Source organism: Dromaius novaehollandiae, chromosome 8, assembly GCF_036370855.1.
Source record: "Dromaius novaehollandiae isolate bDroNov1 chromosome 8, bDroNov1.hap1, whole genome shotgun sequence".
In the NCBI taxonomy this organism is placed as follows: Eukaryota; Metazoa; Chordata; class Aves; order Casuariiformes; family Dromaiidae; genus Dromaius; species Dromaius novaehollandiae.
The window spans coordinates 22,560,091-22,584,364 of record NC_088105.1 but is presented as its reverse complement, the minus strand read 5'-3'; the positions used below and the strand labels follow the sequence as shown (position 1 = coordinate 22,584,364).

Here is a 24,274-nt window from a genome sequence, read left to right as displayed (position 1 = left end):
GAAAAAGAGAGAACTGATACTTTATCTATAGTTCTATGATGGTAGCAAGGCTGTCCAAACCCACTGTTTTAATTTTCCTGAAGAACTATTCCAAAGTCAGCTACCAGACCACAGTCTGCAAATTACCCTAGAAAACGGACCCAACTGACAAGTTATTTCTGCAAAGACCATTAGACAATTACCCAATGGTAAAAATTAACAAAAAGCAACAAACGAGTGGATGTTAAGAAGTGTGTGTGTGTGTGTGCGTGTGTGCGCGTGTAAAACCACATGCACCTGCAGTACCCCAAGGCATTCTCAACCATATTATGTTCACTGTTGAAATAAATACTTCACCACCAAACTATCTCTCACTAACCTTTGCTACAGAATTGGCCAGCAACACCTCTGGCAAGACATGGAAAAACTTGCTCTAGTACACAGTGAGTCCCTAGGTGAAGTACTACTTTAACAAGCTGAACTTTCTAATCCATTCATGACTGAATTAATGAAAGTAGACTGAAGACTTAACAGACCATAATTCATGAAGTCGGATTAAGTGCTCAGATTTAACAATATGCCTTCAAGTGATCATCTTTTTAACTTAACATTAATTTAAATATTTTACATAAACCCACTTTTAGATACTTGATAATTTGATAAAGACCCCTACCAAAATCCCAGCTGCAAAAAGTTCCCCAAACCTCAATTTACACAATCTTAAAAAACCAAAAACACCAGCAAGCATTCTGTAAAATCATTTATAACAAATAAGTTGTTCCAGCTTGTTATTTTTCTTCAAGTCTTAATTGTGAAACTTCTTCTTCTTCCGATTCTTCTTCCCTGCTGCAAAAGCTGCTTTTTCACTCATGATCTCCTGATACTTCCTTTTATTATATCTGAACAAAATAGATAATTTACTTTTAAGCATAGTAAACCAAAGTGGAGGAAAAGGTAGCATGGAAAACACTCTACATATATAATTGCCAAATTAAGTTCTCTCATGTTTTCTATGAGTCAGATTTCTTTAATTTTGTACACTTATGCCTACGTAAAGGGAAATCAACACTGACATTAATGATAAAGGCAGGTAAACTTGTTTCTGAAGTAAGTTTGATTAAAGAATCAAGAATATTTGCATAATCAATGACTTCATTACATAGGCAATCACGTTTTGAACATTTTGCTAAAACAGTGCTACCAATTTCTCATAGTGGGAAAACTCATCAATATCCACAATGCTATAGATAAGAGGGTAGCATAAAAATAGGTATAACCTAACAAACTTCGATAATCAGTCTCTACTCAACACTGAAGAGCGAGATATGATTAACACTAAACAGTGAACAGGACATACTAAATGAGAGTTACTTGCTCCACTAATACAGATTCTTATGTACCTGTCCCAATTATCACTGTGGATCATGACACACTTAGCAGTACTGAGGCTTTTAATTGCAAGACTGAAACCTGACAAATACTTGCATTAATGCTAAAATATCTGGCTGAAGCCCTTGATTAGTCACAGCATAAATTAATTGATCAAATTTCAGCAACATTCATATTTTAAAGTTACTTCTAACAAACAGCCTACAAACCATGTAAAGTCAGAGAACTAATTAAGAAATAGATATATTAACTTGACTTCAAGCCTGACAACATTAAACTTTACTATCCCAAATTCTGTACTATTTGCAAGAAAACACAATGTTATATGGAAAAAAAGAGAGAAATGCAGACTAGCACCATGTAATAACCAAAATAAAAATGGAGCAACTATGGGAGCTATTCCAAAAATAGTAGGCTGGAAAAACAGTAATTCATACAATCATATTCTTCACGTAAGAATTCTACAGCAATTTTGATTCCTACGACAGGTTGCAAGCTGGTATACTTTTAAAATGAAATCCCATGAACTTTCATACAAACGGTATAGGCAGGACTTTTCTATCAATTATGCCGAAAAAATATTCATCAATCTTTCAGCCAAAACAAGGTTTATGCATAGACTTAAGTCACTCATTCAGAGTCCTTGGTTTTGGCGCAAGCCTGTGTGGACACTTGTTTTTGAAGTGAACCAGAACAGGGCTGAGTGACATTTCTTTAACAGTGACAGTGATGACTCCTCAGAGTTGGATAAAACCATTTTATGAAGATAAAAAATACACTTTCTCACAGTCTTATTATCCTGTGTCCCTTAGAGCTTCTCAATGGCAGTGCTATAGAGCTGCTAAAACAGATTTATGCTTGCTTCTTTAAAGTATAAGAAAACCAACGTATATACTGAATAAAAAGAGAAAAGTAATCTAGTTAAAATACAATTCTCTCTCATATATAGGATTAGACTTATAAAAACCATTTTTAAATACCTTCTAAACTCAGAATCTGCAAGCAACTCTTCAACAATTGTTCTTTTCCTTTGTTTCTTAGGGATTCGGCTGTGATAAAAGTCTATGGGAGAGTCAACCACGGTTCCAACCTAGAAAATAAAAATTAGAAACAGTCTTACTGTAACAGCAAGTTTTTTTTTTTTTTTTTTTTTTACCCCATTGGCAGTTCTTAAGACACCTACATAGATGACCAGAATGGTATCTTTTTTTCTTTTTTTTTTCTTTTTTTTAACCTCATAAAGTGTAAAATGTTCTAAGACGTAAGCAGTGTTTTCTACGCAAAGTAACTTTTTTCCTCATGCTTAGTGCACTCAGGAAGACGGTCTGAGTTTTGAAATCGTACGGTTTTCAAGATTGGACTGCTGCATCAACACTCACCTTCATAACCAAGTCCAGCTCTTAACTTTTAAACAACTGCATGGATCTAACGTTTTTCCAAGGAGGGAAAGGAAAGCCTCCTGACTGTCTTAACTCTTTCCTATCTCCAGCATCACAGTGTTTCTGCTAGATGACTAAACATTAGTTAACCCTGCTCTAATTTAAGGGCTCCAACCCGAAAAGCATCATATTTATGCCAACTGGCACATTAGCCACTTCAGTAGTGGAAACACATGGAGTAATTATTTCACGTAGTAAAAACAGACTACATCTCATTATTTGGAACACATCTGTCCAAATATTTTCATGCTCGGAAACTTCAAAATGCATACAACAAAATCCAGCCTTTAAAGTGAAACGGTAGTATTCTGAGGAACGTAGACCATTTCCTCAAGTGTGCTACCTAATCAAACAGACATACATACACGGAATCAAGCCAAGTTCTATATTTTCTGCAACAATTATTTTCCTCAAGCTGAGGAAGGCTGAGAGTTACAACAGCAGAAATTCTAGCTGATCAAGAAGCCAGTTGGTGTCATTCAAAATATACTAACTAATAAAATAAACACTTATTGTTTTCTACACCCTTGTTAAAAAAAGCCAATACTCTAAAAAATAAAAATAAAAAAGTGAAAAGCCAGTCCATTGAGGGCTGAGAATAGGGATTAAAAGGTCAAACATTGGTTCTGTACAGCTGAAATTAAACTTCGAAGCAGTAGTAAGTACTGCAGCTGCTTTCTTACCTGGAAATATTTTGGTAAACCTTCTCTATCATTCTTTTTATAAAAGTGCTTAGGGTCCAACGAAGCTCTCATCTTCAAAACCTTGAGATCATTTTTCAGTTCACTTGTGATTTCTGGGGCTTTCATACCAAACCAGCCATCACCTGTTGTTTTCTCTCGCTCTGCCTAGGATGCAATGCCAAGAATAATCAAATTACATTCAACAACCAGGACAGGATAGAGGGCTCCTCCCCACACCCCTCACCCACAAAGATGGATACAACGTTTACAACGTATCTTTGTACCTTTAGAAAGTATATTTTATGACCCTTATCATTAGCAGGTCATCTGCATGGTATTAACCATAGATTTGTACTACATGTCGGCATTATTTCTCACTTTAATTTCATGGTTTCTTAAATGTCTGAAACAACACACAAACAGTGTTAGATATGTAAAAGTTGTTCTTGTAAGAACTACAGAGAAACAAAACTGAAAAGAACTCCCAAGCTTAAAAATCCATGTTTAATCAATGCTGTAGTTAAGGCCAGCAAAAGAGGCAAGGATCCTACTCAGGTCTGACCCACATCAGAATTTACCCTTCCAAACCTCTGACTGACATAATTAGCAAACAGACTGGTTCCACAAGACTGCTTTTCACAAGACGGCTCAAGGAAAATCCTAACTTAGAGTTCATCGCTCCTCTACCATGTGAGGCCGTGTGCATGCAGTCCCAACATGGGGTTTCCAGCTTAAGGTTCTGTTTTGTCATTTGAATTGTTATGAGCTCTCCATTCACCTTGCGCTGTTTCTTCAGCTGGTGAAGGGACTCCCTAAAGGGTGGAACACATTCCTTTTTTTCAAAATCTGGAGTTATTATACTTTTCTGCAAGAGCTGTAAGAAAAAAAAAAGTTAATAACATCAGACAGTCATAAGATAAGAATTTTACTGATCGCTTGTATTAACAGAAGCAACTGAAGGAACAATGCAGAATCTAAGCAAGCATTAAAATAAAATATATTTGAATTGAGAACAGCTTGAGTCACAAAGAAGATAGCAGTGACCTTCAAAATAGAAAGAGGGAGCAGAACTCTGGCCAACAACAGAAAGCAGTTGACTAGCTTTGGAAGAAATGAGACAGTGAATATACCAGAGTAAACAGGGCTATCATGGATAAGAAAACAGTCTCAATGAAAATAATGTATTCCCTTTTTCTCAAGAGTGCTTTGAAATACAATCACTAATCCCATATTAGGGATGGTATAGACCTGAATTTAGTGAAATTTATTCTTGCTATGGACTAAATACCTTATTAGCAGACCTTCAACTCATGTACTGTTAGATAAAGCTACAGATATAGTTGAGTTCTCTTTATTCTACAGGATAACTCTGGTATTTTTCTGGCTTTTCAGTTTCTTAAATGTTTACATATTAAATATTTATACTCTCAGCATTAAAACCAAAGCTATATACACTCTTTGGCAGGAAAGAAGTTCTCTGCAAATTAGGAAAGTAGGATGTGTCTTTATAAAAAAGTAAAACAAAATTATTAAATTAACATCTTTGTGTTACTGTAGTTACAGTTAACTGCACAATTGTAAACACATTACCTCATCCTTCTTTTTCTCCTTCAGTTGTTTAATTACATTTGAGCCAGGTTTTTGTTTTTTTGCATCAAAGCTAATATATAAACCTCCAAGCTTCTTGATATTCAAACCAGGATCTATGCTGCTGGACAGATGTAAACTGAAAGAGAAATAGTTAACGACTAAATAAAATTAACAAGCATGTAGCTAAATCTTCTACTGTCCTCTGAGAAAGATAAACACAGAAAACATTTTCTTCTTCATGATTAAGTGCAGCACTGTGATTTTTTTTTTGAGTTCTCTGTACCTAGAAGAAATGGCATTACATAATTAAGATGAGGAAAAAAAACCCTCCATGCTATTATATGAAGTGAATGTTTAATAAAGAGCACTACCAGTGGAATTTCTTCTAAAAATCTTTCACATAGTATTCCTATCTTGGATATTTCTTTTATAAAATTGAATTCTTAATTTGCTTAACCTTGCAAAATGCAAAAAAACCCCTTTGCTGCTTGCAAAATGAACTCATGACCAGCACCCTTCTTCTACACATTTAATAGCTTACTAGCAAAAGGGGGGGGGGGAACCCTCCAAACATATAGGAGGTAAAAATACTTTCAACTCTTAGTGAAAAGTATGAAGAGATTAGAATTGATCAGAGAAATGCTGACGTTAAGTCCTTGTCTGTACAATGCTACTAGGAATAATGTCAATAAACATTTCAAAACTAGTATGTCTCAATTTTTTCATTACTCCATTTAGTCAAAGGAATGAATTTATAAACAATGTATGATGGCTGACTCAAAAGGAGTTTTTTGATGACAAGAATGAATAATAAAGTATTATGAAGAAATATGCTAATATCTAGACAGGTACAACATATTTATTGTAGCCTGAATACTTATTAATACAAGGCCTTTAGAATTTCATGTTAAACTATGAACTAATCTCCTGTAATACCTTAATACTGAACACCTATCTAAATTTTTGTACAACTTCCTGTCTACCTGAATGTTTTTGAAAGAGTAAGGCTTATTTATCAGACGTAACAGAATACTATGCTTTAAACATATAAAGTATATGAAGGGGTTTGAACCGGGGGTTGGACCAGATGAGCTCCAGAGGTCCCTTCCAACCTGATTTATTCTATGATTGAACACGGAGCTGGTTTCACTTGAAGTATTACCATCTCACAGCATAAGAAGAATTTAAAACACATAAAAGTGTATAATACCGATTAGGATTAAAAAGCATGACCTAATTAAACTATGTATAGATGATTTACTGGACTTTATTTGATTTTTAAGCTGAACACGTGCCAGGTCAGCTAAAGCAGTGTCTCCAGAGGCCTAAATAGTTCAGATACTTCTGTCCTGCTAGACATTAAACAGAGAAAAACCCCCTGAATTTCAGTTTTGAAAGTATACCTACATATATATATATACACATATATATATATATATACATACACACACACATATACATTTAGGCACCTAAATATAATATATATAACTATTTTATAATCTGAACAACCCCAGCCCATGACTTTGTGATGACACAACTCCCTCATTTATTCCACATCATTTAGCACTTATGTACATATACTATGCGTTTGCCTGAATGAAATATAGATTCTTTAGTTATTCCCCCAAAGATACTTACACATCAATCTTATTTTTCAACAACTCTTCTTCTTCATCTTTCTCATCTTCATCTATCAATTCCTCTTCATCCTCTTCCAGATCTGAGGATTCTTCAACTTTTGCACTTTCTTCAGGCTTGCTTCCACCATCACTAACGAGGTCTACCTGATCTAGATAATACTTTTGGCTAGAACCCATGCCTGGCTCAGTATCGATTACAAAAAGCCCTTTGGCATGCAGTGAATTGTCATCTAAAGATTTGTTCAGGGAAGGCGTCCTCTCATCTGCCTCTGTGCAACTCAGATCCTCTTCCACTACACATGTGTCTGCTACATCACTATTTTCAGATTCATCGCTTTCATCTTTATTCAGAAACAATGCAAAAGAATCATTTTTCCTGTTTGATCTTTTGCTGCCATGGGATACAGGTTCAGTATACTGTCCCGTTTGGTCTTCATCGCTGTCTACACTGATTTCAAGCATAGTATACTGTCCCGTTTGGTCTTCATCGCTGTCTACACTGATTTCAAGCATTCTGGATTCATCAACAATGCTATCAGTCATTTGTGCAATAGGTATGTCTTTTTGTGGGCTGCTCACTACACTAGACTGCTCATGCATGCTTAATTCATCAGCATGGTTGAAAGACTCCTGTGCAGCTGCCTCAGCATCTGCTCTTTCCTCTTCTGGATTTTTTTCACTTTTATTTGGTGTTATTTGCTCTTGGGATTCTAAGGACTGTTTGAGATTCATGCAGTCAGTCAAAGTAAGAGCTATGCTCTTTAATGTTCCCCCTGCCACAAATATTTGACTGTGCTCTTCTTGTATGTGGCGACATTCTTCCTCTGAGTCATCTACCCCAACAGTCTGTATATCCTTTATTGCTTTCTTTCTAGATGATTCAGTGATACTCGGTGTTCTATCAACATTCAGTGTACTCTGTGTTACTTCTGCAAGACTGCTAGGTGTCATATCATTCAAAAAATCTTGTTTCACATCTTCACTCAGGGTTATATTGGCAAATCTGGGAGAACATTTGCTCTTAAGAGAACTGGATTCTTCATTATCCTGAGTGAGAGGGGAAATGTCTTCTGTGTCAGAGACACCTTTTGCAGCAGGTCTGGAATCAGAAATTGTTATTGGCTCAGATTTAACTGTGTCTTCAATTAAATTCTGATCTTCTGAAACAGTTTTGTTTACTTTCTCAGTCCGCTCCATGTTTTCTGCTTCTGATTTCATTCGCATGCTCCTAGTAATTCGTTTGGTAGCGACAGATGGTTCCGTAAGAAAACGGCATGACTCCACATCAGAAATATCTTCACCCTGGGCTTCACAAATTGGATCTGATTGCACTTTCTTTTTGCTTTGCCTGCTTCTTGTAGTTCTGGTAACATTAGGCATCTGGACACCAGAAACAGCAGAAGAACAAGACTCAGCTTCAGAGACATCATCTTCATCCTGAGTCCTGATTAACTCATTTAGAAAAGCTGTCCTGTCATGCCTTTTTTTGGCAGGAGAATCTGGCTGATAAGGAACTACTATTTGTCGTCTTCTTGTTACCCTTATAAACAAAGGTGTCTGAAGACCAGACACAGAAGAGCAGTTTGATTCAGTTTCTGACACATCCCCATCAGCTTGTGGTTCGGCAACTGATTTTGGAACAGTTTTGTTCTGATTTCTAGTCGTTTGCATCTCTAAGGTATCACTGACATCTGATTTTGTATCTGCATGTTCCAACTCTTCAACTTGAGATTCATGAATTACCTCTGGCCTACAAGTTGCTTTGCTCATTCTTCTAGTCATCCTCATAGATACAGGAGTACTATTTTCAGCAGATGCCATCTAGAAAAGGAATGAAAAAGTCTGCTATTAACAAACAAGAACCCCACAGAAAGGATGTTTTACTAATGACTAATGCTTTTTTAAACAAATCTAGTCAAGCTGATAATGTATTCTCTCTCTCTTAGTAGCTCTATCTCAATGGAAGAAGCATTACTAATCCATCCCTAGCTTACCAATGTTTGCTGTCTTTTGATCAGCACAGAAAAAAAACCTGCTCCCATAAAGAAATGCAAGTAAATCCAGATATCCTCTGTCTAATTCTAAAAGACTATCAAGCTGCCATGGGAAGCAAACCCAAAGGTAACGTTCAGAAACGGACAACAGTTTGCCCAACTATGAAATGTTCAGGCCTTGCAAAAGGTAGAATGCACCCCAAAATGGTTGCCATATCCAATTTTAGCTGTTTTAGGAACTGACAGCGCTCAAACCCTAGCTATAATCAGCTTCCTGAACAATGCTTGTACATTACCTGGAAGGCAGTTGAAAAATTTGGGAGAAACTTGCTCTGTTGCAGGCAATAGCAGGCTCCTCCCCATAAAACAGAATAACGTTCGGTCAGCAGAAAACATGCTACTTAAATAATTAGCATCTACGTGTCGGTTAGTGGCGTGCCTAGGGCAAAAGCACGGGAAACTGCTAAAACTGCAGCAGTGCAAAGAAAAAAAAAAAACTGCCCAGCCGCTGCAACGCTGAATAGCTTAACGAGGGCTGCAAGCTGGGCCGCAAGCACGGCAGGTGCCGCGCGCCCGGCAGGGGGGGCCGCCCCCTGCCCCTGCCCCTGTCCCGGCCCCGCAGCCGCCCCCTGCCCCTGTCCCGGCCCCGCAGCCGCGCCCCAGCCCCAGCCCCAGCCCCGGCCCTGGCCCTGGCGGAGGGGCAGGCCCGGCCCTGCGGGGAAGATGGCCACTGCGCGCGACCGCCCAGTACCGCAGGCCGTGCCCCGCGCCCAGGCGAGCCGGGCGCTCCACGGCGGCCCCCAGCTGCCCGCGCCCCGGCCCCTCTCACCTCCGCCGCGTCGGGGGGCTCCCGCCCGGGGGGGCACCCCCTGCCCCCCGCGGCCGGGGCTCCCGGCTCCCTGCGCCGCGCCGTCCGCCTGGTGGCCACCATCTTCGCCGCGCCGCGCCGTGCCGCGCCCCTTCCGCGCGCGCTTCCGTCGGCGGAGCCCCGCCCACCGCCGGGGAGGGGCGGGGCCAGGGGCGGGGGCGGGGCCCGCTGCCGCGGCCTTGACCGGGCCCCGTGCCCGGCGCTCCCACGCTCCGCGGCGGCCGGCTCCACCCAGCACTCCCGTAAGCGAGCCCGGGGAGAAGGGAGCCCCTCTGCACTATGCCCCGTTTACACCTGCCCCCCGTTTTCACAAAACTGGAAAGAGCAAAGCTCCACCAGAAACCGATGTGCAGTTCCGACCAGCGACCAGTGTCAGAGTGCAGCATAGCTACTTTGCATTGAAAAGCCCGAGAAAGCCGATTAATGTTTCCCACATTCACATTCAATTCAGTTTAATGAACAAAGTAAGTAAATATAAACATGCTTTCTGCAAAAAGCCGTACATTATGCATGTCTCCATTTCCTTCATGCACACCGATTGCTGTAACGATGCAATCTAAAGAAAGCTGGCTAGAAAGATGCAAGTATAGAGGAGGGAGAAAAAACACTAGCTGACACACTAATGTCTGTCTTCAGTGCTGAAGAATCTGATTTTTTCATACTATTTTAAAACTTGTGAATGTGGTAATTTCAGATCAGCAAACCATCCAACAGTGGGGAATATGCATTTTCTATTAAGTATTACACACGCCATTTCATGATAAAGTCCCAGAAAGTGTAAAATACTATCACTGAGATACTCAGAATTCATACAAAGCATAGATGAAAAGTGTACATAAATTTCAATTTTTAATTCAAATTTTCAAGTTCCTCGTGAAAGGAAATCTCATCTCTCTCACTTTAATGCAAAACAGATCAATAATCAGAAAACCTGATAAATTGCTACACTGTCAGTGACCCTACAAAAACAAGATCATCTCTTAAAATGTACTTTTCTATAGCAAGAGAACTGCTAATGGTTTACAGCAAGGAAATAAATAACTACCCCATTAGAACAATCTGTACATTATTTTAGCATAATTCTTATTTTGCAATATTTCAATTTGTAAAACTGAACACACATGCAAGTAATACGATACAGGATGTTAATAGTCCACCACAGAGAAACAATTTACAAACAGTGGTTAGCACACAACTCTAAGCTAGCAGAGAAGCTTGAAATGAACCTCATCTTATTTTGAAAATCAGATACACACCAACCCTCCCTAAAAAAAACCCTAAATGTTGATTAAGAGAGGAAAAAATGAAAACATTTTCTTGTTGCATTACTAGTTCCAGTTCTCTAACAACCAAAGAAGTCTAGGAAAACTTCCTAGAATTTGCCACATACAGATGAGATACTTAAGGACTCAAAAATATCTTGATAAAATTTAATGTTTTGAATTGATGGAATGGATTATAGTAAGCTGATACTTCTAGACAGTGCCTACAAGCACTGAAATTCCACTAGCTGCCTACATAGTGAAAGTTAATTCCCTCACAGTCCAAATTCAAAATAGGTAAAACTAAGTTAACAAGTACTAGCATAAAGCCCTGTTACTATCTGAAGTCACTAGGAAAATGCTTATTTGATTTTAGAAACTCAGCATCAAGCCCCTGCTGAACTACAGGTTGAGTTCTTGGTATCTGCTCTGATTTAAAGGCCTAGAAAATGAAAAGGCCTGTTCAATAGAAAGAGGTTGTTAAATCAGATGCCTTGCCCTAGCTGCAGCAGTCTCTCTAGGATTCAAAAGCTAGCAGTACAGTACACATTAAGATAGTGTCACAAAGAAACATACATAGCTTCAAGCTAAATGCTCATGTCATTTCTGAATGGCACTCCAGCAACAGATTTCCCTAGGCAACCTCAAAGTCATCCATTGTACATGATCATACAATGAACAGCCTCACATTTACTCTCTCTTCTGTGGCTCCTGAATACCAAAAAACGAGCCACAGTTGAGAATAAACCAGGCACATTATGATTTCCAATTAACAGGTTTTTCATCATTTGTTTCCAGCTCTTACTTTAAACACGCAATAATACATTTTCTATTTCAAACTGTAAAGATGTCATCATGCTTGCATATAAATTACACAGAGGTACAAAGAAGCCAGAAAGAATTCAAGTAACACTCAAAGTAGTTCTGAAGATGCTTTCTCCCTGCCCCCCCCCAACCACCAGAGGTCTTTTATATTGTATTAAAAATAAACCGGTTTTCCCATCCACACAAATTAAACAGCTGACGTGCCCATACCAAGTAATGACATACCAATTTATTTTTTTGGATAATTCTTCATGAAAGACGAGTCATCTACAAAAATTAGTCTTCAAAAGTCTGATCTCTAGGTACCTACCAGGTTAGTAGCTATTATTTAAAAGAAATTCAACCTGTTAAAAAATAAAAATACACAAGTTTCTTTATACTACCTGAGGGTAGCTAAAATATAGTCATGGTTTTACAGTGTAGTGGTCATATAAAAGAAAAATATTTTGAACATTTTCTTTATATATAATTTCAGTTAGAAAACAGTTTAATGAAAACAAAATGTTTCAGATTTTAAATGAACGGGTGAATAGGTTAAGAAAGAAAAATAGTATTAGGACCCTGCAGACACTCCTGCTGACACCACTTTGAAAAATTACAACTTTTGGTCTTTGTTACAGCTGTTGGAAAAGTCTTCCTACAAAAGCAGCAATGTTCCCCTTGTCCCCAAGAAATTAAAACACCAAGGTATTGTGGAAATGAGGAAGTGTTTTAAGAGGCATTTCTTTTAGCTTGTAAGATATAGCCTTTGGACTTGATAATTCCTCTGCTTTTAACAATGACCGAATACCGGAGAAGCCATAGAGGAGTCCATTCGTGGGCTTTCGTGTTCTGGATGCTTTCCTGAAGAACTTCTTGGAAACTTGCTTCACAGAGCAATTCTAAAGTTAAAAAGGGATATTCAAGCTTTAAATAATATCATGTAAACAGCTGGAAGAAGTAACACTTAATAAGAGAAGCTTTTGCCTACAGTCAAATATCTTAAGCTGTGCCAAACAGTCCACAGATCCATTCCTCTGGAATATGCGGTAAGTTCCTGAATATTAAAGAAGTTTGAGACACTTGTTTTTGCCACATCAGTGGCAACCAGAACTAATTAACTGAGACTTTTACAATATCAAGAGGGGTCTATCAGCAAAGCCATTAGCAGGTTGTACCAAAAATTAAGTTTGAGAAGTCAGCTAGACAAACCAGAGTTGAGTAAAGAGAGTAAGGCTGAAATCAGCAAAGTACTGAACATTCAGTTACCTCTGCAGTCATTGGAAGCTCAAGATGTAGAACTCCTCCCATAACTGGGCTCACTTGTGCAAGCCCAGAGAACATATATTTGCCTGCTGCTCTACCCATGTTTCTACTGCACCAAAATTAAGAAAAATGGGCTTAACTGCCCTTGAAATATCACAAAGCAGAAAAGGGAGAGTAAAAATCCTGCAGGTTTTCCTCTTAAAAACCAGCTGAAGGAACAATCTCTTGAAAGAGGAGACTACCCAACAGATAGTCACTCAATGCTCTTTAGCTGACCAAAACAGAAAAGTTTGCATAACATGCTAACATTAGCAAGCAACACACAAGAAAAACCACTCCTTGCTTTGTTCTCTACCCTAAATCCTCTCCTCTTTCATTTCATGACTTTTGATAGAGTATTTTTTTTGATAGAGCATGAAATTGCAGGTTGCATTTTGGACTTTACAGGACATGGAAATTGCCAGATACAATTGTCAGTCATCTGTGCTGCAGGGACAAGTGCTGATATGTGCTCAAGCACTGATTAAATTCATTACTAATGACGGATATTATAAAATGTGTAATTCACCAATACTGTCATATTTCTTCCTTTTGGGGGAAGGAGGAAGAAAAGGGAAAGAAGAAAAAGTATGATCACCATGAACAACTGGTTGTGAAAAAGAATATAGTCAGGGAATCAGCAAGATATTGTTCAAGACTTTTGGTTTACAATTCCAGCAATGTATTTAAGATATCATTATAGTAAGGAAGATTAAACAAGGTACAGGAGAAACTAATGCAATATCCCACAGTATTCTAGGGAGCTGGTAACTCAAGAGTTCTACAGTCTAAAGGAAAGTCTCAAAGTCCTTCAATCATTAAAAAAAAAAAAAGAATCACTGTTCTAAACAAGTACAGAATTTATACTAACTCTTTTTGTAATAATGTGATTTTAAAAAGTCACTTCTTTCAAAGAGTCCTATTTAAACAAAGTTACTAGTTTACTAAACTATCAAAATCAGCTGACCATGAATGTTACCTCATAAGCTGTTTCAAAGAAAGTCTCTGCAAGTATCTTTCATTTGTCATTTACTGGGCTTCAGCAACACAACGCATTTAATTTTTTTTTTTGTTGGAAATAAGCAACTTTCGAACAGTACGTAGTACATAGTTCTCAATGCTTTGTTCTATTTGCTTTTTTTTTTATCCTCCAGCTAAAACTATTCCCAAAGACTATCCCATTCTGGAAGATTGCTTTTATCTTTCTAGAAACAAAAACTTAAGTACTTAATAGAAATATTTTGTAAAGGTATACATTTAGAATTCTTTGTTCTGGATTCTAATGTAACAGTGTTTGAAGCTCAAGAAAAATTATTCTTCATTTTGTACAGAATAAATGTATTTAGAAGTCTTCTATTAAGGTATCTGGTAAAGTCTTACCTTTTGGATCATTGTGAGTTAATAGCTGTATGTCAAATTGTTTTGCAAATGCTGTAAGATCAGGTGGCATAACACAACAGGAAGCTAGATTTACCTGGTTACTACTTGGTTTCACCTGAAAGTAACAGAATATTTGTATAAAAAAAAGGCATGTTAATGTACTTCTATTTTAGTTGTTTCCCAGTACCCTCTATTACAACAGAAACACTGCTTGAACAATTTGCCTTCGATTGCTGTTTTGAGGTCTGAACAAGAGTAACCCTAAACCTGCAGGATGCTGAACCAGTAATTCCTCCATCTGCAATTTTCTGCAGCACAAGACCCAAAACAAGCATAGAAACTAACGTCAAATACTGTCACAGTGAAACGTATACCAATGCATTCTGGCTTCCAGTCTGCTGCGCTCCCTAGAGCAGCAGCTCATTTTTCTTCCTAGCAAAAACATTACAGAGGCTCTAGATTGGAAAAGATTTCATATTAAAAATCAAGTTATTTCGTTAAGGATATATAATTTGCAATCTTCCAAGTCTCCAAGTAAAGTGTCTAAATCAGGTTAAGTCACAAGGGCTCCATTGGCTCTTCGTCTGCTCATCACAAATTACATCCATGATCACCATGTAAGCGGTCATGAACGCCCCAAAACTATTCTCCTCTCAACATGTGCAACAGTGATGAGTACAAATGAAGATTCTTAGTATGACCTCTTATATAGATAAAACATGTTCACAAACTGCAGAAGAACACAAGATGGAGAAAAAAAAGCAAAATAAGAGGAGCGTTCAAAGAACTAATCAGGAAGCAGTAAATTCACAAGCTGACACAAGCATACTACTACAGACCTCCATCAAGTATGACAAGAGGCAACCAGCCACACTGGACAAAAAACCCATCATGCCACTTGATTCATAGTCTGCCTTCCTCCTTACACTTAAGTTTAGCACTCAAGCAGCATTTTTCTAAAGAGAAATCTTTCCAAGAGTAATAAAGCTGAAAGTGAAAAAGGCTATGCTTTTAGACAGTCACTGGAATAAATCTGGAAGTGTTTTGTTCTTTTTAAGTACTATTTATATTCCTTTCCAGTACTATTTATAATCCTTTCCAATTATAAGAACATTCAAAATTCAGACCTTCACTACTTCAAAGAACCTGCTACCGAACAGACCCACAGTTTCCAATCTTTGCTGGTTTTCATGTAAGAACATGGACCAAGTGACAATCACACTTTGAGCCCGCCCAACTCAAACAACATAGTGACCATCAGTAATATGCTGAAAATAACAAGGCTAATTAATATTTTGTATAGAAAACCATTTACAAGAGAAGTTTATAACAATGTGGCAATCAACATAAGTCTCTCAGAAATGCTACAAATAGGAAGTTTATTCTCACCTGTGCCCACAGATACAGCTGCTCTAACAGTATTTTATCTAAGTCAGAGGTACCTATGGCAACAATTTTTTTGTTTTGAACTAGATTTTCGAGTTCTTGCCAATAAGGTTGTAAATACTCCAAGGAGAGGCTAATTCCATCTTCAACAGGAGGTGGGGCGATAATGACAGAATCTAACTGAGCAACTCCGAGTGCAGAACACGCTGAGGAAAAAGAACAAAAATACTGCAAAACTGTGTGCAAGATAAGATAAGCACCATGACACTTCAAATTCCACAAAAAACACGCTTCTTGTTTTCACCCTGCTAGTTTGCAATTCACCATTTGAGAAGTTTGAGTACCTGTAGTCAAGAAGTAACACAAAGACTTTAACAAAGAATCAAAGACAGAGCTGAAGGCCAAAGTTTCAATTATAGGTCTTGCAACAAAATCAAATGCAGCCTGAAGCTCTTTTCTCCTTTTCAGTGTTAATAATGCAGTTTTCCTCAAGACAGTGATGACCAATACAATTCTCGAATCCCCCAATTTATTAGATTCATAACATTCTCCACCAATTATAACCCAAATAGAGGACACAGATCAGAAGATCCATGCAATATATATGAGGAGTCAGATGAAAAACACTCCCCCCCATTATGAACATTTAAATTGCAAGAGAGAAGTGGCAAGTCTTGGAATGTCACAGAACTTTATAAAGGATGCAAGTCATGAGGTCTCTTCTACATAGTAAAAAGAATAAAACTAAGTCACTAAATAAAATATTTTCTCTTGCAAGATGACTATCAACATACTTTTAGCAAATGACACTACAATTTAGAATAAAAACACTATTAACTGGGGTACTGCCAGAAAATAATGATGCCCAACACTTTTTCTTTGGGAATCCCTCAGGCCCAACCTTCCAAAGTGGTAAAGTTCAGTACCTGTGTTGCTCTCAACCACAGCTATGATAAACAACAGAACTTTAGACATCAGTATAGCCATTGTATTTTATTTTCAGTAAAAACTTAACTATTTGGTCAGCTGCTTGTAGCACTGTTTTATTTCTCAAATAGCAATCTCAGAAATACCATGCAGTTAGTACTGAAGTTCACACCGTGTTAAAAAATGGCAACAAATAAGAACTGGCAGGATCTTACAATATCACTGTTACTAAAACATTGTGTGCTACTCACTATCTAACCAGTTTTCTATGAAAGAATAAAAACTTGCTCCAGTTTGGAGCAAGGAATCAGATTTGAGTTTATGGATCAAAGACCAATGGGTTGGGTGGGTGTGGGTGTGTCCCCACATTTATTACGCTTACTGGCAAAGCAATGTTACTTTTTTTCCTCCAAATTACTAAGGTCCTTCTCTAGAGGAAAACAGAAGATACTTGTGACAGTCACTGAATATACCTCTCAGTTGGAAAAGCTCTGAATTCTATTTCTACATATTAAAGTCAGAATGAAGCCCTACCAGATGTTTGAGTCTCACACTTACCCATGCCAACTGCATCTCTGATTGAAGAAGAGTTTGATCCAACGATGAAAAGTTTTGCTATTTTCAAAGAAACTGGAATCAATAACTAAAACAAGCCAGCTATTACCAAATAAACAGATATTTACTACTTTTGCTATATACACTACACATGGGTTCTTGGGTAAAGGGATCTTAAGAATGTATACCAGCCACTTCAGAAGACTGAAAAAATTGCTCTGAAAGGTGACCGATAAAGACACTGTTCTCTTAACTTTGAAAGTTGTTGTATATAGTCTCAAAACAGGAAATCATGTAATGGATGATCTGAGTAAGCCATAAAGCTAGGATTTAAGCATAAAAACACTAAGTGGTAATCATAACATCCTGTTTAAAAAAAACCAAACATGATAGTACAAACAGACTTCTTCACAACTTACTGAGACTCAAAATGTACTAGTGTTAGTTTGGACTGCCTCCTTCAAGTTCATCATATTCAACCTGGAAAAATTATGCAAATAAATGTGCTTCCAATGCTATTTCTTAATTGCAGAATTAACTGTAATAATTTGTATCAAAAAAGTCAACTAAGGTTCATAAAATACATTTAAGACCTACTGAGAGGATGGAAGTTAAAGTAGAAGAATGCTGAGCTGTTATTACCTGAAACATTAATTCAGGACTTTCTTGGGCAAATTCTAGATTACCCAAAGCAAAGCAGGACAGTGTGTATTAATGTTATTTCACTTAGCAATTACAAAACAAGAAAAATATATGAACACCCTATTAATAACAGCATATGAAACCTTTTTATCATCACCAGATTTATACTTTGACTCCGTTCTTACCTGATACTTTCAACTCATCTCTTTCTTCAGGATTTATTTTTTCTATAGCTTGAGCTATAGTACATTCCAGAACCTCCAGTACTTCCTGTAGTAAGCACACTAGATTTAGGAGCAACTCATCACTAGAAGACAGCAAGAAGCTTCTCAAGAATGCTTTTAAGTAATTGAGCAAAAAAGCCTTGCATCGCAATTAGAAATAAAAATAGTATAAAAATGCAATGACACACAGAAGAAAGTAACCCAATGCTTCCTGACTTCTGAAGAGAACACAAGAAAATGCATGTATGAAATGACCTATATGCTCCTAACATCAAAAATACGAATTACTGATCAGTATTGTTGGAATAAGCTTTAGTAGAGATCTGCTTTTCTGATGTGAACAGGTCACTGACAATTCAAAATGCCTTGCTAAAAATAATGAGAAAGAAGGAAGGAAAAAAATAATAAAAAATAAGAAGGAGAATCCTCATAACCAGTTTATTCAACTTTAGAAACCCCACCATCAGAACTGGCAGTTTGGGGTGTTGGGTGTGAAGAACTTTGCATAATAATATTCTGTAATTTCAGTGAACCCAAACATGAAAATGCTGAAAGATACAGAGATTTAAAACAACTATTTTATAAAATAACTATAATAAAAATTCAGAAAATTTCAGAGGTTTCATGCTCTGCCACATCTAAGGCTATACAGAAATCTTATGTCAGCTGGTACAATGTGACTTTTTTTGAGGCTTTATCCACACAAAGTTTGTGCTTTTTTATATATGTGTGCGTATACACATACACACCCTTCAACAAGAACATAACTCCTGCTGTCATACAAAAAAAATCAAGTGAGTCATGGAGTTAATCTATGCAGTCAATGTTTTTTAAAAGGTTAAGATTTTTGGAATTACCAGCAACCAATATATTCATAAAAGAATTTGGAATTATGCAGTTAATATGTTTTCAGAGAAAACTTAATTTACACTAATAATTAACTTTAAAAGGACTGCTACATCTTATGCAGACAAATGTTTATATTTATCTTCTCAAGTGATCATTTGATCTTCCACAAATCATACAGCAGTAACTGCCTCACCACACCCCAGTGTGGAATACAGCAATTAGTAGTTTATGCCATCACTACCCAGAACCAACGAGCATGAACGAAAAGAATCATCAGGAAGGTTACTTTTTAAATGATGTTAATATCTCACAGAGCAAATAACGTATTCAGTGGGAGCTCATTACTGCCGTGTTGATTTTCAGAAATAATACCAAAAAAGGAGCAGGCAAATGCACTAGCTCTTGATGTCACTTGGCCAGGACCTTGGTTTTAATTACTACCCATAAGCCTTTATTTCTTAAAGGAAAAACTGCTAGTTCTGAATCTTCAGGAATATTTCTGAGACAACCAAGGCTACACTTACAGTTCAAAAAAACTGGGCAATTTTCAACTATCTAGTTTATTATCTCCATGAAAGAGTCAAAGTTCAGAAAATTCTCTACTGAGTTTTTACAAACACTCTAGCAAATTTGTAAGGTACATTAGTTTTTTGCAATGACCCCAACAATAAGCTTGAAATCTTACTAACCAGGACATCTATTTTACTAAGAATTGTCTTATTTCTCATCAACATGATTGTTTAACTCAGTATTTCTTAGCCTTTTCAAGTTTACTAAATATTAAAAAAATAGAGGAGTTCAGAAGTGTTTTAAGATAACTGGAGCTGCAGACGAGTTTATAGAAACTTAACAGATGAATTTATATTTTAAAAGATGTGGGGAAAAAAAATATTTAGCTGGTCACATGTAACACACGCATGAGATGCAATACACCTCCTACCTGATTTAGATCTTGTCCGATCTTTGAGCTCCATTCATTCAATGTTTTTTGAATGCAGTCCCGCACCTATAAAATATTTTTTCATATTCTTGTATAATTACATTATAGTTGCACAGAAATACAATGATTCATAGGCTTATTAGGAGGACTGACAGAAGGTATACTAATGGTGCCATTCCTTCAACCGCAAAAGATTCTTCCTTCATAGTTTCCACTTGAAACTTGTTCAAATTAGTTTAGCTCTACTTACATGTTTTCTCTCCTCTTTCACACAGAATTTTAGCAGTAATGTAAGTACTGTGCTTCATGTATTCCTCAGGTCAATGCCATCTTTAGAGGAAAACACCTCTTTGCAAAACAGAACTAGTTTTACTAATGCAGAGACTCTTAGGTTTGAATGTAGTTGGATGATAATAGCATACGTGCTACACTGTCGGAAACGATAATTCATTAAATATTCAATACATTTATTATATTCATTACTTTTTTCCAAGACGCATCTGACCCTTGTCCTTTACTGCCTGCCTAGTCCATTGTGCCACATCATTGATGCCTTTAAGACATCCATTTATGAAGGTGGAAATTGAGATTCTACCTTGCAGTTGCATTTTTCCTGTATCCACAGATGCAAAATTCACCTGACTAGGGTTCTGATCATGGGTCATCTTAAACATAGTAAGGCATTACTACTAAGTCTCAACAAGCTAATTAACTGCATATCACACCAATGTTTTAGCTGCTCCAGTGCTCTAGGTTCCCATTTATACAGCTTAGTAATTGTTATCCAGTGGGCTAAGTAAAGGTACAGTCAAACTGATACCTGTTGCAGACAGAGGCCCTTCATGAGCCACTGCTTTAAATTCACTTTTCAACATGTATTTTTTATCTGTGTGGATACCTATTTTTTGTATCATCATACAAAAAATTGAATTGCAATTCCCTATGGCAACTAACATCAACTCAGAGAGCCCATAATAACATCAGCTGCTTGTATGAACTGACAAGCATGGAAGCCAAAAAAAACCCCCTCTCCACCACAAGTGGTTCGCACAACATTTAAGACATAATACAATACAAATATTTTGTAAATGCAAATTCTAAGCATTCTTTCCTAACCATTTAAAAATGGGAGGAAAAAATAACTGAGTCAAAAGGTGAGAGTTGACTCCGCCCACCAAGTAACTAATCCCAAGGCTGCAACTTCTTCAGTACATTCTGAGGTAACGTATGTTACCGCTTCCTTTCTGAGGAGAAGTGCACTGCCAGTATATTCTACATACAGCTACCACACAACTCGCACACTTTGCATCACCATCAAGCCAGTATACACTAACCTCTGTCCCCAAAGCACACTATTCCCTGCCCCCCCCACCTCCTAACACATGTGAAAAGCATAGTGCACTCGGCTGCTTTGACCAGCTTTTCCAAATAGAGTTAGGTCCCCAAACTCCTAACTTAGTTCATATTCTGCAGAATTTTGCTTTAGATTCTTACACTAAAAAATTTACACACAAATTACTCTAAAGAGAGCAGTTAAAAACTAGTTTATTTCCAATATTTAATGATAATTATTTAGTTTTGGAATTCTAGTAACTCTCAAAAGAAGGCAGCATTGTGTAAAATCGCAGATTTCTCTGTAAACAAATGAAGAAAAATATCTTAATTGAGTACGTATGCACCGCTTTTATATAACTCTCCAGAGACTACTGATACAAGGCTGTCTGTTATGATACGGCCAGCTTTTTACTACAGAATCCAACCCTATTTCACATATGGCACAGGAAGGTTGCCATGTGATAGTTACTTTTTAGTTTGGCCTGGTTAAAACAAGTAACTTTTGTATGATGAATTCTTCCTTCTTATTAAATCATGCAAAAATGGTATAAAAAATAGACCGTCTAGAAGAATGATTTGTATGAAATCAACCAACTTCTGCAGTACCAAGAGTGCTGCTCTATAGCATTCACCACCTGAAGTTACAGTTCTTGTGGTTAAGTGACCATTTTCAGATTACTGTGTAATGATGAGACAGCAAAAACAGTGGTTCTGAACACTATGGCTAAAGGATTTCCACCCATTTGTACAGGATTATCTAACTGTTGGCACACATTGCTAAAGGTAAATGAATATTTTTAAACTATTATTTTAAAATACTATTTTTTTCAAACTTTTAACAAAAAATGCCATCTGTAGTCTTTAAACAAAAAGACAGCAATGGCTGAGACCTGCCACCAACAATGAGTTATTAAAATTAATTTCAGGTTAGAAAAGAGAATTTTCATCATTTGCAATGCAAGTTCATAACAATTTATAATCTCTCTTACTAAAGAAGTGTCAAGAACATCCTTTGGCATTAGAAGCAGTACTTAATCTTGTGACAGTCATTATTCTTCAAGACCAGAAACATGGTCTGGTTTCATCAGCAAGACTTGAACATAACAAAGCTTAAAGTTTCACCAGGTAGGCAAATGCCCTCGGGGGGGGGGGGGGGGGGAAGAAGGTGCCAGGGCCTCTAACCCGTTGCTAGCAAAGCTGCTGCTGGCTAACACTTCTACTACTAGCACAGAGACACCTTCGTTTTCATGTGTTCAACAGCAAGAACACGTTCACTAAATACAAGGAATTAACCCCCGCAGTGAGGCCAGCCCTGTCGGTACTGCTCTTTTGAAGACTGGACAAACTGGACAGAACCCGAGTCTGACTAACTTTGAACTAGGCCACAGTACATAAAGCAGACTTCAAAAAAAGCCCGATTGTCTTTTCTATTTCATGTCCGGCTAGCACAAGCATAAGACAGCATTAACGCTACAACGGGCAAGAAGCACAGGCAGCACCACTGCCCTGGCTGCGCCGGGAGCTCACTACTTACCGCCACCGGGGCCCCGCAGCTCAGCGCCGCGGGCTGTTCTGCGGGAGTGACCGAGGTGGCTATTACAGCAACTAAGCATTTTCGTCGCGATAATGGATACCAGGAGATGCTTTCATATGTCCGAAAAAAAAAATTTTATTTTGGATATTTCTCTGAGTGCTCCCGACCTTCTTACACCCGGCTCCGGCAGAGGGTGCCTGGATGCTCCCTCAGCCGCCACACGGGCCACAGCGCTACGGCACAGCGCAGCGCAGCACAGCCCGCCCGGGAGACCCCCCCCCCCGCCGCCGACGCCGGCTGGGCCGGGCCGGGCCGGGCCCGGCAGCCCGCCCGGCCTCTCCGCCGCCCCCGGCCGGAGCCCACAGTGAGCCGCCCGGATCGCGCCCCCTTCGTGCGCCCCGCCGCCCTGAGGGGAAGCCCCGGGGCCAAGTGCCGCCCCGCGCCCGCCCCCTGCTCACCTCCTCGCTGGGGGTGGCCGGGCACTTCTTGCGCTGGCAGCCCCAGTTGAGCAGGTTGCCGGTCTGCAGGTTGAGGGTGGTCGCCTGCTCCAGGAGGGCGCGGGGGCCGTCCGTCCCCATGGGGCTCTCCGCGACACCTGCCGTGGCGCAGCGGCGGCTCTGCCCTCCCGCGGCGCAGTGACTAAGCACAAATAACGGAGGCGGGGGCGCTCTGTAACCGTCCCGGTCACATGGCACGAGCACAATGGGCGGCGGAGCGGGGCGGGCGCAGCCGGGGCAGACGGAAGGCACCGGCCGCGCTGGGCGACGCCCGGTGCGAAGCCCCGCCGGCCGCGCCAACGCCCGCGTCACGCACCCAACGGCCGCCCGCCCGGGGGCTCTGCGCCTGCGCGCCGGCCCTCGCCGGGCGCCTACCCTCCCTGGGCCTCCCGGGGCCGGCAGCGCCACCTGGGCGCCGGCGGCGGCGCGGCACGGCACGGCGCGGCACGGCACGGCACGGCACGGCACGGCACCCTGGGCGGGGCGTGGGCGGGGCCGGCGCGCGCGGCCCCGGCGCTGCTCGGCCCGGGCGACCTCGTGGCTGCGGTGCTGCCGCGCCGTCGTTCCGGCCCCCAGAGAGGAGCCGCGATGAGAGCAGAAAGAGGAGCTCGTGGATTATAAACAGCTTTGCTGAATCTAGAAAATACCCTGTTTTGGTTATATTTCCTCCCCTGCTTTATTTCCCGGCAGTGACAGCGGGAACCGTTCTGTAAGCGATTCTAACGGGAAGCACTTAGATGAGATAGGCTATTCTGTGAATCGGTCATTCAGTGAGCTCTTCTGATGTGCCTAAATTTCTTGTTTTACACATATTTTTTATTAGGTGCTCTCAAACTGCAGTCACCACACTCTGAGTTTAAGTAACAAATTGTAGTTGACAGAAAAGGAGGGGAAAGGCGCCGCCAAGGAAACCAAACGCTTATTTAGTTTTGTTCTGTTTCCCTTTTGATGAGACGTAACGTTCGGTTCAGACTCCATCACTCCGGGTTCGTGCCAGCTGACCTGAAAGGAGACAGGCTGGCTGAAACATGAAGCGAGTCACGGCAGTGGCT

General features: G+C 39.3%; 2 protein-coding genes across 4 annotated transcripts; both read right to left on the bottom strand.

Annotated features, from left to right (window-relative positions):
• Positions 1-726: 726 nt before the first annotated feature.
• DNTTIP2 (deoxynucleotidyltransferase terminal interacting protein 2) lies at positions 727-23,629 on the bottom strand. Of its 3 annotated transcripts, none has more exons than XM_064515899.1 (7): positions 23,184-23,629; positions 6,719-8,541; positions 5,081-5,216; positions 4,269-4,364; positions 3,491-3,655; positions 2,349-2,458; positions 727-878 (listed from the first exon to the last, which is right to left on the bottom strand). In XM_064515899.1, the coding sequence occupies exons 1-7, from the start codon at positions 23,301-23,303 to the stop codon at positions 785-787; spliced, it is 2,544 nt and encodes an 847-aa protein (XP_064371969.1). In that variant the 5' UTR covers positions 23,304-23,629; the 3' UTR covers positions 727-784. The 3 variants fall into 3 exon arrangements, with proteins under 3 accessions (XP_064371969.1, XP_064371970.1, XP_025950064.2); XM_064515900.1 differs by lacking the exon at positions 23,184-23,629 and adding an exon at positions 9,544-9,708; XM_026094279.2 differs by lacking the exon at positions 23,184-23,629 and adding an exon at positions 9,011-9,142.
• On the bottom strand, positions 10,018-22,860 carry GCLM (glutamate-cysteine ligase modifier subunit; the record flags this gene model as incomplete). The annotated part of the gene is made up of 7 exons (XM_064516387.1): positions 10,018-12,550; positions 14,334-14,448; positions 15,723-15,925; positions 17,205-17,261; positions 18,029-18,113; positions 19,857-19,922; positions 22,726-22,860. Coding segments are annotated over 7 exons (831 nt in total), but the record flags the coding sequence as incomplete, so codon positions are not given.
• Positions 23,630-24,274: the final 645 nt, after the last annotated feature.